The sequence below is a fragment of the Peromyscus eremicus genome, chromosome 8a (genome assembly GCF_949786415.1).
Source record: "Peromyscus eremicus chromosome 8a, PerEre_H2_v1, whole genome shotgun sequence".
Lineage (NCBI taxonomy): Eukaryota > Metazoa > Chordata > Mammalia > Rodentia > Cricetidae > Peromyscus > Peromyscus eremicus.
Window position 1 is genome coordinate 15,099,337 of NC_081423.1, and position 12,052 is coordinate 15,111,388.

A 12,052-nucleotide genomic window follows, 5' to 3' on the forward strand; every position below is an offset into this window, starting at 1 on the left:
TGAGCCAGGGCACAGACAATACACAGAACTATCGAGCTGTATTGAAGCTCACAGGCTTTCTTGGAAAACCCTATGGCTGTATTTCCATTCTTCCCCATCAGCAGTGAAGTAATAAATAGTGAAATGACATGCCTCAGGCTGGTGGTATAGCTCAGTGGTAGAGCAGCTGCCTACCATGAATGAGCCCCAGGTTTAATCCCCAGCAATTACAGCAAATACCATTACTTGACTCTCCTATTTTCCTTTAAAAACTGTTTTACGGATGGGGGTTTTGGTTGCATGTATGTCTGTGCACCACACATGTGCCTGGTGCCCATGGAGGCCAGAAGAGGGCATCAGATCCTCTGGAAATGGAGCACCAGACAGTTGTGAGCTGCCAAGTAGGTGCTGGGAATTGAACCAGGGTCCTCTGCATGAGCAGTGAGTGTTCTCAACCACTGAGCCATCTCTCCGGCTCCAACTCTCACATTTTTTTTTTCATATCTTTTTGTGATGGGATCATTGCCTAAGTTTTGAAAAAGCATAAATTCACAGCTTTAAAAAGATGAATGACTCACCCATCTGAGGTATTCAAAACTTTATAATAACAAATGCATACATGTCAGAAGGAAGAATTCTAACAGCTTTAACTAGTCTTGACTAATCATTTTCCTCCTTGTTTAAGTAGACTGACACATTCACAAACAGAATTGCCTTGAGTAATCGAGCTGACTGTCCACCAAGGGAATTTCTTCCAACCAAGCACCCAGACTTACCACCCTCTTCTCTCTGAGAGACCCTTCCAGAGAGGGTCAGTGCGCACCATCCTCTCGATCAGCTTCTTCCACAGCATGCCTTCGGAGATCACTCGCTGCCATTCTTTACACACCAGCTCTGCTGCACACAGAGACCTGGCATCCAGGTAGGAAAGAATGTTTTCTGCTATGTGATCTAAGCCTTGCTCTACAAAACAGAAAAGCAATGAAGACAATGGGTAGGGCAGAGGACACAGAGCAGCCCTTCCCTTCAAGAAAGAATGAGTAAACCCTGAGGCGGCAGGTCAAACACCCAGGAGCAAGCCATGGACAAGCCCGTCAACAGGTGCAGCTGACAGCAGCTGCTCTTAGTGTAACAGCTGCCTGCCCTGGGACAGGTCTGTCTTTCTCGACACAGTGAAACTCTTTCTTCCCTTCCCCATTTTCCTGCCAAAGCCTCACTAGCCAACACTTCTCCAAAGTTACAGCTGAGGCACAAGAAGGAAAACTCTCAGGCTGTGCTCTGAAGCCACGACAGGAAGTCAAGACTTCTTGCTTCAAAACCTGTGCTTGTTGCTTATAGTCACTATCTTTTGCAATAAAACACACTCCACCGTGAATCCTTGAAAGCTCCAGGGGCCAATGACAAATTTCGAAGCCCTTCACATAATAATTCTATCCTGGACTAGATCTAAGACCCACGCTCCACCCTGATAATCAAAGCTAACATGGCACCACTGCTATCCTGTATACTCGAATTACCTTACAGTCACAGCATCAAAGACTGACCTCCTTCCCCAATGGCCATATCACAACAGATTCCTGAGATGGCTACAAGTTAAAATCTTTTTTTTTTTTTTTTAAATATACCACTTCTATTTATTGGTAGTTTGAGCTGTAACGGTATGCATAATTTGATGTAAATAAGTACACTTGGCAATTTAAATAATTCTTATTAAATTATTCTAGATTTAGTCACAGGTAAAAATACATATGAAAATTAAAGTATCAGAGATATCTGAAAATGTTCCTAGAATATATATGAGTTCAGTTTAGTGAAAGTCTTATTGGCAGGTGCAGAGCAAAATTCATGTCCCAGATTTTCTGACATGTAGCACCTCAAAGTACTTAGCTTTGTAATAACCAATTTTCTCTATTGCTGTCACAGATGCTGAAGTGGTCTAATATTATGAATATCTATTAAAACAATAAATCCTATTAGAAAGAAGTAAAGCAGCAAGGTAAACTCTTATGCCTTTCTCCCCAGTTGCCATTGAAACAATCCCCTTAACTCTGTATTTGACCACTGGGGGGATGGGGGCGGCAACGCTTTATGCTTAGCTTCACTCTAATTCAGCTTCCAAAGTTCCACAGGGCCCAGCCACTTCAGTCTCTAGAATTTGAATTTGTAGCATCCAGAAATGGGAGTATTCTTCAGCAGACCTGCATAATGAGCAAATTAGATTGTCTTTCTGAGAACAAACCTATGAAATGGGTCAGAACCAAGGACAGCACCCAGGACAGCAGCTTTTCCCCTGCAGGCTATTACTGGTGAATTTGTAATACTCAAGGGTCCTGACACTCGGCCACCAGCTCTCTCAGTCCTCTAAACACGTCTAGTCCAAACGTGTCAATGCAGTCCTCAGGCGACACTGCCATCTTCAGACCACTCTTCTGACCTTCACTCTGGTAAAAGCAGGCAGAAGAGGAACCAGTTGACTGGACTGCTTGCTCACTGGCTGGCTGGTACTTACTGGGTTTGCAGCCTTTCATTTGCAGGTTGGCACCAGTTGCTTTGGGTCCCTCCTTAACATATACAACCCATTCTCAGTGGAGAAAAATGACAACACACACACACACACACACACACACACACACACACACACGAACTGCCAGCTCCTAAACCCATATCCAAGAGATCTTTCACATCCTGCATTCACCCTCTGAAGCTTACACACCCTTCCTAATCTTTTCAGATGCCAATGGATTTTTTTTTTTTTTTTTTTAAATTTCGAGACAGGGTTTCTCTGTGCAGCTTTGGAACCTGCCCTGGAACTCACTCTGTAGCCCAGGCTGGCCTTGAACTCACAGAGATCCGCCTGCCTCTGCTTCCCGAGTGCAAGGATTAAAGGCCTGCGCCATCACCGCCCAGCGCCAATGAATTTTTTAAAGTTAAGATGTGCTAAAGAGTAGGAGCCAATGTAACAGTTGACATCCTACAAACACTTGCCCAGCTCTTAAAACCCAGAGACCTGTTCCACAGTATCTTCTGGGCACCATCAGGCACGACTCTGGAGCCCAGCTGCCCCGAAACACTCAGTCCCTTCTCACACCTCCCCAGTTCTGAACATCAGTCTTCAGCTCCATCACTGTCCCACAATTTGTTTGCAGGATTTCTAAATATATTCATGTTTTGCTTGGTCACAATTGTTCTTTCCTTTATTGCTTGAGGGCATTATTCTTAGGGACAGAAAAGAACTTAAGGTAAACAAAAGTGAAAACAGACCTTTTTCTAGTCCCGTTATGCCATCGACTTCAAGTAAGCACAGTACCCCCCATCCATTGTAACTTCCCTCCAGATGGTGGGATACTTTATCTTCAGCTCTCTCTCTGGATAACCTGACATGATGTGGAGCTCAGTGTTCTTGATACCATTCTGCAAAGTTCAAACACCTGTGAACCGCGTGTTCCTGCGTCCCTCTCCTACATCTTCTCTGTGTAGTCACAGGCACACCCCTCTCTCCACACCACAGCTAAGACTATGGATTTCAATCCAGAATCTCTCAGCTTATCCCAACTATAGTCACATTAAAGTCACGCTTAATCACATTTCTCTAGCCCTAAGGTAACACACGTAGGTCTTCTTTGGATTCTCTAATTCTGGGGGCTCACTGGACTTCCTCTTCTAGCTCCTACACAGGATATCAACAGTCCACTTTACATGCCTTCCATGACTTCCACATCACTAACTAGACACTCCTAAGTGGTTATAAGCATGCCCTAACCCATCGCCTTTCAAGCCCCTATTCTGGAAGAGATGAAATGGACAGCAAGGTGAGCATGCATTAGAAAGAAAGCTGTCTTTCCAGATCTCAATGGCACGGTTCCCATCACTTGTGAAGAACCAGGAGAGCAGCACCCAACTTCCAGTTTACTAACAAGCCAGAGCCTGAAACCATGAGATGCTAAAGCCATGTGTTGCATTAGAATCAATTAGGGTCACTGACTTTCAAAAGCACAGTAACAAAAACAGATCCTTTGAACTTGCTACTGGATCAACCACTGGAGAAGGCAGCCTAGGGATCCATACTTCTGGAAGTGCCACCTAATTCTGACCATTTGGAGACTATTGGTTTATAGCAAGGGCACCTATGTAGTCTTGGACCTTTCCTCCTCATTGAGTCCTCACAATTAAACCACCAGTAAGTTTTTGCATAAGCAAATCGCTTCCATATTTCCTCTTTCAAATGCCATTGGCTCATTTAAACAACGTCCTGGTGACACCTACAGCTAGGTTCCTCTCCTTTGGTTACTACTTTAAATTCCCATCATTCTCACAGGAGGCGGCATGCTTTAGTCTTACAGAAAATGTAAGAGCTGGTAAACCACATAAGCCGGCTTACATTTTGTTTCAGCCAACTGCTATGTGAATGGCCATAAGCAGATCTATTATCCTTTTTGGATATCATTAGTCGATACCATAGGAACAATCTTAAGTGCTGAAGGGAGTTAGATCACATAATCTGCAAAGTCACTCTCCAAGATAAACGCTCTAAAGCCCACAGTTTACAGGGAAGGAATCTCAAAGGTCCATTGGGAGGGTTAATAACGTAAGAGACATAAAGGGCCAGATATATAACAGATACTCAATAAATGTCCTTAGCTGCCCCACTCCTACCCCAAATACAAGATTCTTCAGTAGTCATCCTGAAGAGCTGTACAAACCTCGCAACTTTCTTGTTTCAAGTCCACCAAGGAAAAGGGAGTCACACAAGGCAGTCTCATCTTTTAGCCAGGCTGACTGAAGCGCTTTGGGGTGTTAAACTAAGTACTTTCCTAAACCGTGTAACCGGCTCTCATTACTCTATTGTGCTGAGTGAGCCCTCCACCCCGCTTCCTGAGGCAGCATGAAGACAGAGACTGCCTCAGAATGCAGCCTGACACTGCACGCAGTCCTGGGAGTGCCGCTGATACCAATTACAGGCACCACACGAGACTGGAAAAATGTCAGCATAAATTCAAACAATTAAAAGGTACTGATTTCAAAGTGCAGTGTGTAAAAACCACCATATCCAAAGGAACTTCAAATGTGTGCTGTCAGTTCAATGCCCTTGACGAAGGTCAGTTTAACACAGCTGCTTCGGTCATACGGAAGCCTCCAGTACTCTAGAAACCTCTCAGCTGTCAGGCAACTTCCTCTCCTCCCCACCTCTGCTGCTCCTGTTCCCTAGTCACAGCTCTGGTTATAAATCTGAAGTTAGAAACTTTGAAAACAAAACAGCCACCTACACCCAGTGTGTCGAAGCCCAGGAGTGTGTGGTTCTAAGGGCTACAAAGGAAAGAAGCACGGGTCACAAATCCCGTGACACTATCCAGAAAACCAAATGACAGTGCAAACACCTACACAGAGCACCCACCAGGTGCCGGGCACATCACACACACACACACACACACACACACACACACACACACACACACACAAGAGTCTGGGTCTGAAGCCTAGGGGCCATCTAATGCCAACACTCACATTCTCCACTGTGAGTATGCTGGTATTCGGCCCTGCATCCAGCCCCGAAGTCTTAGCTCATTCCTGCCCCTCTCCGTGACCTTTGATCTAGTCTGTCATGTCACATTTACAGTCTATAATGGTTTTCTGTCCTTCCTTGGGGCTAGACAAATGAATAACCACAGTCAGGAAGCTAAGTGCTTCAACATTTTTAATTGCACAGATACCTCACCAAACTGATCAGTGAGACTTATCATCCCTTTTGAAGTACAATCTGCCTCTATTTGAAATGGTATAAATTTCCCCTTTAACAACAGTTCTTACAAACCACAAACTTAGCCTGCAGAAATTGACATTGCAGACTAAACATTTACCATGATTTTTAGAAAACTGTATCATAATTATCACTTTTTCCACTGAACCAAAAGGAGCCAAAAACCACAAACATTTTCCATTTTTCCTATACTGACAGGTACAATGTTCACAGTAAGCTTTTTAAAAAGCCAAAACTATAGACAATTTTTTTAGAACTAATGTTTTTCAAAATTAAAAGTTTAAAGTGATTGTCAATCTTAACAGTAAAAATTCAAACTCAAGGTACTTACTGAAAAGACTGAACAGTGACCAGCAAAATGAGTCAAAGCCGCTCTGCACCTCACTGAACCAACACAAGTGCCCACAGACCTAGCTTCCCGTAATGCTCTACAGCACAGGTCTGGGCTAAGAACTAACGCCAGGTCTAATCCAAGTCTACTAGTCACACACACAATCAACTGGGCCAGCTTGTCCCCGGCTATTAGATTCTCATGTAAGAAATGCACTGACATGTGTATATATGTTCAGATAAAATCCTGTTAAAACAAATAGCATTTTAACAGAAATATTTCCATGTCCCAGCCAATAGTCCATTCATTTCATATAACATTCAATACCACAAAATTCCACTTTAACAGAGATATGGACAATGCCTTAAAATTCACTGTAATGAAAACTGAATTGTATGCAATTATCCTAACCATATTTATATACATAACACATGTTCATCTGTTCTGCCTCTTCTCCAAGGCTGTGCACTCCCCAGAAGGAGCTGCTTCAAACTACCAGGAGAACTTCAACAGTGCCACCTTGTGGCTACTCTGTGAACATAAGAGGCAATCACCCACATCTAAACCAGCTGGAAAACCAAGTAGAGGGAGGAATACGAAAACAAACAATGAACAGACTTGCTTGAGAGAACAGAGGCTCGGCCTCATTCGTCAGCAGTCAGTGATGAGGAACAACACAATCATCAACTTGAAAGACATCCCTGACCCTTCCTGGAGCAGCTCAAGGGCCAAGGCTCTGGAGTGCTATGCTAGGTACAGGAGGTACACTCAAGAATCCATTCACCCATACCCTTCTCTCTCACACAATGAAAGGCCCCTCCTCTCGTGCTCCATAATTAAAAGTGAATTTTATGAATTGAGTTACTGTCCTGGTTAGGTGTTTTTTTGTTTTTTTTGTTTGTTTGTTTTTTGTTTTTTTTTGTCAACCGGGCACAGGCTAGAGTTATGTAAGAAAGCAAACAGCATGCCATGAGAGAGAGCAAGCCAGATAGCAGAATTTCTTCGTGGTCTCTGCTTCAGGTCCTGCCCTGACTTCCCTCAATGGAGAACTGTAAGCTGCAACAACTGTAAGCTGAAATCAACCCTTTCCTTTCCAAGTTGCTTTTGATCATGGTGCTTGATCACAGCAATAGATAGTAAACTAAGACAGTTATGATCCATTTACTTAATACTCAGGCTAAATTAAGGATTTTCCCAGAGGAATCTTAACTCTGAGTGATTTTATCCTTTGTGCTTACTTTGAACCAATGCCCGCCTGCCATCATTTTACATCAGCACATAGCAAACAAGCCACGTGACCCAAAGGCATTTCACTCCATTTTCCTGATCCTTGTCATTCTAATCCGCCTAGAGAAACTGAACTAAGCAACTGAATGTTAGAATTCCGGATGGAAAAGGTTCCGATTTGCTTTTCTAGAGACACGAATGGAAAACATCTGAGGGAAGACAGGACGATACTCTGGCATCAAGGGAACAGCAGAGGCAAGCCTTTCTCAGCTGACTCTCAGTCTTTACACTCTCGGTGTAGAAAACCAACACACAAACTCTGGAAGAAGAAATCAGAAGCCTCTCAGTCACTCCAGCACCCACACTGCTGCTCACAACCACCTCTAACTCCAGTTCTAGGGTACCCAACACTCTTCTGACCTCCATGGGCACAAGACGCACACACGGTTGACAGATATACATGTATACAAACATTCATACACATAAAAATAAAATAAGTAAATATAAACAAAAAAAGAAAAAGAAGCTGGACAGTGGTGGCGCACACTTTTAATCTCAGCACTCAGGAGGCAGAGACAGGTGGATCTCTGTGAGTTCAAGGCCAGCCTGGTCTACCAAGTGAGTTCCAGGACAGGATCCAAAGCGACAGAGAAAACCCTGTTTCGAAAAACCGGAAGGAAGGAAGGAAGGAAGGAAGGAAGGAAGGAAGGAAGGAAGGAAGGAAGGAAGGAAGGAAGGGAGAAAGGGAAGGGAAAGGGAAAGAGGAGGGGGAGGGGAAAGGGAGGAAAGAAGAACACACTACCATTCTTTTTTCAGTTTCTTGGCCCTTTCCTAAGTTATCCCTTCAGATACAAGTGAACAACCTCAACTCCAGGCTTGCCAAGGTACAGACTTAAGGAAAAAGAGATGTATGTGTGCATGTGCACCTGTATGTCTTCTGTATGCCTCTCCCTAGCTGGCCACGAAATAATCCTCCTGTCTTAGGCTGAGGGGTGTCAGGAAAGCAGGCATGAGCTACCATGCCCAGCTCCATACATTTTTTTAAATTACATGTAAAAGTAAGTACAGACTGCATATATATTAAAATAAAAACATGTATCTTTAAGAACAAAAGGCAACTAAAAGCAGTACCAGCACTGATCGACATACCACACGATCAACCACAGGAATAGCCTGCACTTCTTAAAAGCATATCTACTGTATTTGACTACGGCACTTGAAGAAGGATTAAAATCTAACTACAAATACAATGGATGTTGCCAGAAACGGTGGCTCACAGTGCAGTCACAGACATCCCCTCAGCTCTCCCCAGGCTTGAGGACTGGGCATCCTGCACTGCTCAGCAACTGTCAGGACAAGCCCGATTACCTGGTAAGGCGGTGATAAAGTCCCGCTGCAACATGGGCTTCAGGTAAGAGTTAATATGTCCATGCTGATAATGACACATTCGTGAGATAAGATGCTCCACAAACTCCACCTGATCTGATTCAGACCACTGGTCAAAGTACTTAATGCACAAGTCCTTTTCTTTCTGGTAGTTCCCCTCTGATGGCCTCTTTCTGGAGACAATCACAGATGACGTTCCGTTACTTATCTGTTTTGGAAAAACAAAGAAACAATAATTAGCTTGAAAAGCATTTAATCGGTTTCACTAGAAATACCTTTTGTCCTATGGTTTTAACCTTAAAATGGCAGTTTTAACCTAAACCAAATTCATTTCTTTGTTCATTCATTCATTACATAATTAAAATGTATCCAGGGCCTATGCGTATCCTCAAATTAACGAGCACAGTAATTGCTGAAGTTGTAGCTGTTTCCAAAGCTGACTGGTGACTGAGCTCATCATTCCCCAATGTTTACTGGAACTCCTCTCTCCCCCTACCCCCATCATTATTAAGTAACTCATTTTGGAGACGATCATCTTAGAGGAACTAACTGCCCAACTTGACAAGCTGGCATCTGGTTGGCTAGTAGTAGTCTGTCTCACTTCCTCAAAATTAAAAGCTAATATCTCTCTTATATTCTCAAGATATGCTCCAAGATCTCAGCTAGATGCCTAGACCCATGGATAATACTAAATGCCACATGTTTCTACCTATACTTATATCCATACTTACAATAAAGCTGAGCTTATAAGTTATACATAATAAGAGATTATTGACAATAGAACACTTCAAACAATATACTCTAATGTTATGTGATTATGTACATACACTCGCCCCACTACACTTCTGAGATGTTTCCTTTCATATTTTTAGACCGCAGCTGATCACAGGCACCATGTCCGATTACAACTGGAGCAGTCTGGGCTACTGTACATCAGTAGTAATGGTTCTCACACCTGAGCAAGCATTAGAGTAGCTTCGAGCCTAATACCACAGACTCGGATTCTGTCTGTCTGAATGAGAGCCTGAGAATCTGTATTTCTAACAAGTTCCCGGGTGCTGCAGAGTCTATTAGACCAGACTGCACTTAAGGAACACATTGAGAAGCCCAGGCTATCCAACAGAAGAGGGGCCTGAAAGTAAGTCAATCTAATGCTCCATTTTCTCCTAAGAGCTGACCCCTCCACATTGGCTCCCATGGCTAACAAAAGACGGCCCAACAGTTTAGACTTTCCATCCCTTTTGTCCAAAGTCACTCCTGTATCCTGGGAAAGGTGTTCACCCTGGACGGTTTCTATATGAGCAGTGCACTCCTTACAGCAACACTTTTCTCATCAATTCCGTCTACCTTTCCCTGTAGAGCATCATCATCTAATCTGACAGCCAATGAGATAGCTCAGCCTGAGTTTGAGCTCAGGAACCCACAGAGCGGAAAGAGATCAGACTCCAGAAAGTTGTCCTGTGGCCTCCATACTTATACTATAAAATGGGTCTGTTAATTAATTAAATTAATTAATTTAAAACTTTTAATTGAAACCATAGGAGTCTGGGTAAAGTCCTGGAGAGGGTTCAATTTTAGCACTACTCCCCTAGAAAGACGAAAGAAAAAAGCCCTGCATAACACTTCTGGATGGCAGTACCCCACAATCTAGAGGCTGAGAAGATGGCTCAGCAAGTAAAAGCACTTGCTGTGTAAGCATGAGGCCCTGAGTTCAAATCTCCAGAACCCATTAAAAATCCAGGCATGGTTACACACGCCAGTAACACTAGCATGAAGGCATATAAACAAACAGACACCAAGAACGCACTGACCGGCCAGAAGAGCTGAAAATGCAAGCTTCCAGTTCAGCAGGAGCCCCTAGCTCAAGGCAGGAAGGCTGAGAACAGCAGCAGAAGACACTCAACGTCTAGACACATCTGTAGACTCGCATATACGCAACCATACACACAGCCCCACACCACCGTAACAATACAGTCTACAGCCCTAGACTCGAAGCCACCAACACTACTAATGCTAGGAAACACAGGACCTTCTACTTAAAAACAATCACATCAGTGTTTTGTTTTGATTTGTTCTGGTCTTCGAGACAGGGTTTCTCTATGTAGCCCTGGCTGTCCTGGATCTCACTCTGCAGACCAGGCTGGCTTCAAACTCACAGAGATCCGCCTGCCTCTGCCTCCTGAGTGCTGGGATTAAAGGCATGCACCACCACCCAGCCACATTAGTGTTTTGTTACACACTTGCCAAGCCACTTGTCCACTGCTCATCTGATAACCTACTCATAGATACTGACAGAAAGTTAAGACAGTGAAGGATTTTCAGACCTGAAGAGATGAATTACAAATGTCCATTAAATCTGTTATAAACTTGTTTCCAAAGCCTTTATGTGGAATGAAGAGTTTTCATTAATGGCATGTTCTATAATTAAACTAGACTAAACTCATTGAAGAAAGAAGAGAGCCTCTAAATATTCGACGGAAACTTCTGGCCTTCCTTGACAAAAGCTTTTCATTTCATATCTCAAGTAAGTTTTTATGTCTACATTTAGAGGCAAGATCAGAAAGCATTCAGCTTCCACTTAATTTCCTTTAACCACCCATGTCCAACTCTCCAGGCCACCCCAATTCCTGGAGCAAGGGGTAAGTCAATTAGCACCTGTTACCACCAGAGGGCAGCATTGAACAAGCATTTCAAAGTTTTGGTTGTTGAAAGACATTCCCATCTAACCGACTCAATAGAAGAATGACACAAAGTAAAAATCCTTTGCTGTGATAAATATTAACAGGCATAAAAGGAGATGTACATGTCATTTTAAGCATAACAGTATCATAATGTTATAACAGGAAAAAATAGAAGTGACTGTCTAATTGCAAACAATTGGTAATGCAAATTACAACACATCATCTACACAGAAGGGCTACAGTGTGGCCCTACAGGCCAGCTTTAAGTAAAGTAGACTGCACTAAGAGAGGCAGCTTTTGAAATGATGGGAGGAACAGAGGCAGATGTGGAGTCTTAACGGTGTTATGAACACAATCATCTGTGGAGAGGGGAGCACACCATGACAAATAAGGCTGTGTGTAGAATGTTAACTGGGAGACTTCATGTGTTCTTTCCTTACTCAACATCTGGATGACAATTTTCCAGAACATCTGCTTTCACAACAAGTTAAACAGAATTATGGCAACGGCCTGCATCTGTGTTGCTTCTTAACACGCCCTTTCTCATTTGATAGGCAAAGGATTGTTATTTCATTCACCACCAAGTTTCCCACCAGGTGACTGACTAGGAGGAGATTGGGAGCCGCTGCAAACTGAAAGGTCAACAGTTAAGAGGTGCGGCCATGCAGCTGTGGAAGAAGGTCACGAGTGTTC

At 43.3% G+C, this 12,052-nt stretch overlaps 1 protein-coding gene across 3 annotated transcripts in view; it reads right to left on the reverse strand.

Annotated features, from left to right (window-relative positions):
- Fbxw11 (F-box and WD repeat domain containing 11) overlaps positions 1 to 12,052 on the reverse strand; it is a 101,159-nt gene that overhangs the window by 22,915 nt on the left and 66,192 nt on the right. For all 3 annotated transcript variants that reach the window (XM_059270232.1, XM_059270231.1, XM_059270233.1), the window contains 2 exons: positions 8,661 to 8,886; positions 756 to 942 (listed from right to left, as the gene is read on the reverse strand). In XM_059270232.1, coding sequence (XP_059126215.1) covers positions 756 to 942; positions 8,661 to 8,886 — 413 coding nt within the window. The remainder of the gene's footprint in view (positions 1 to 755; positions 943 to 8,660; positions 8,887 to 12,052) is intronic.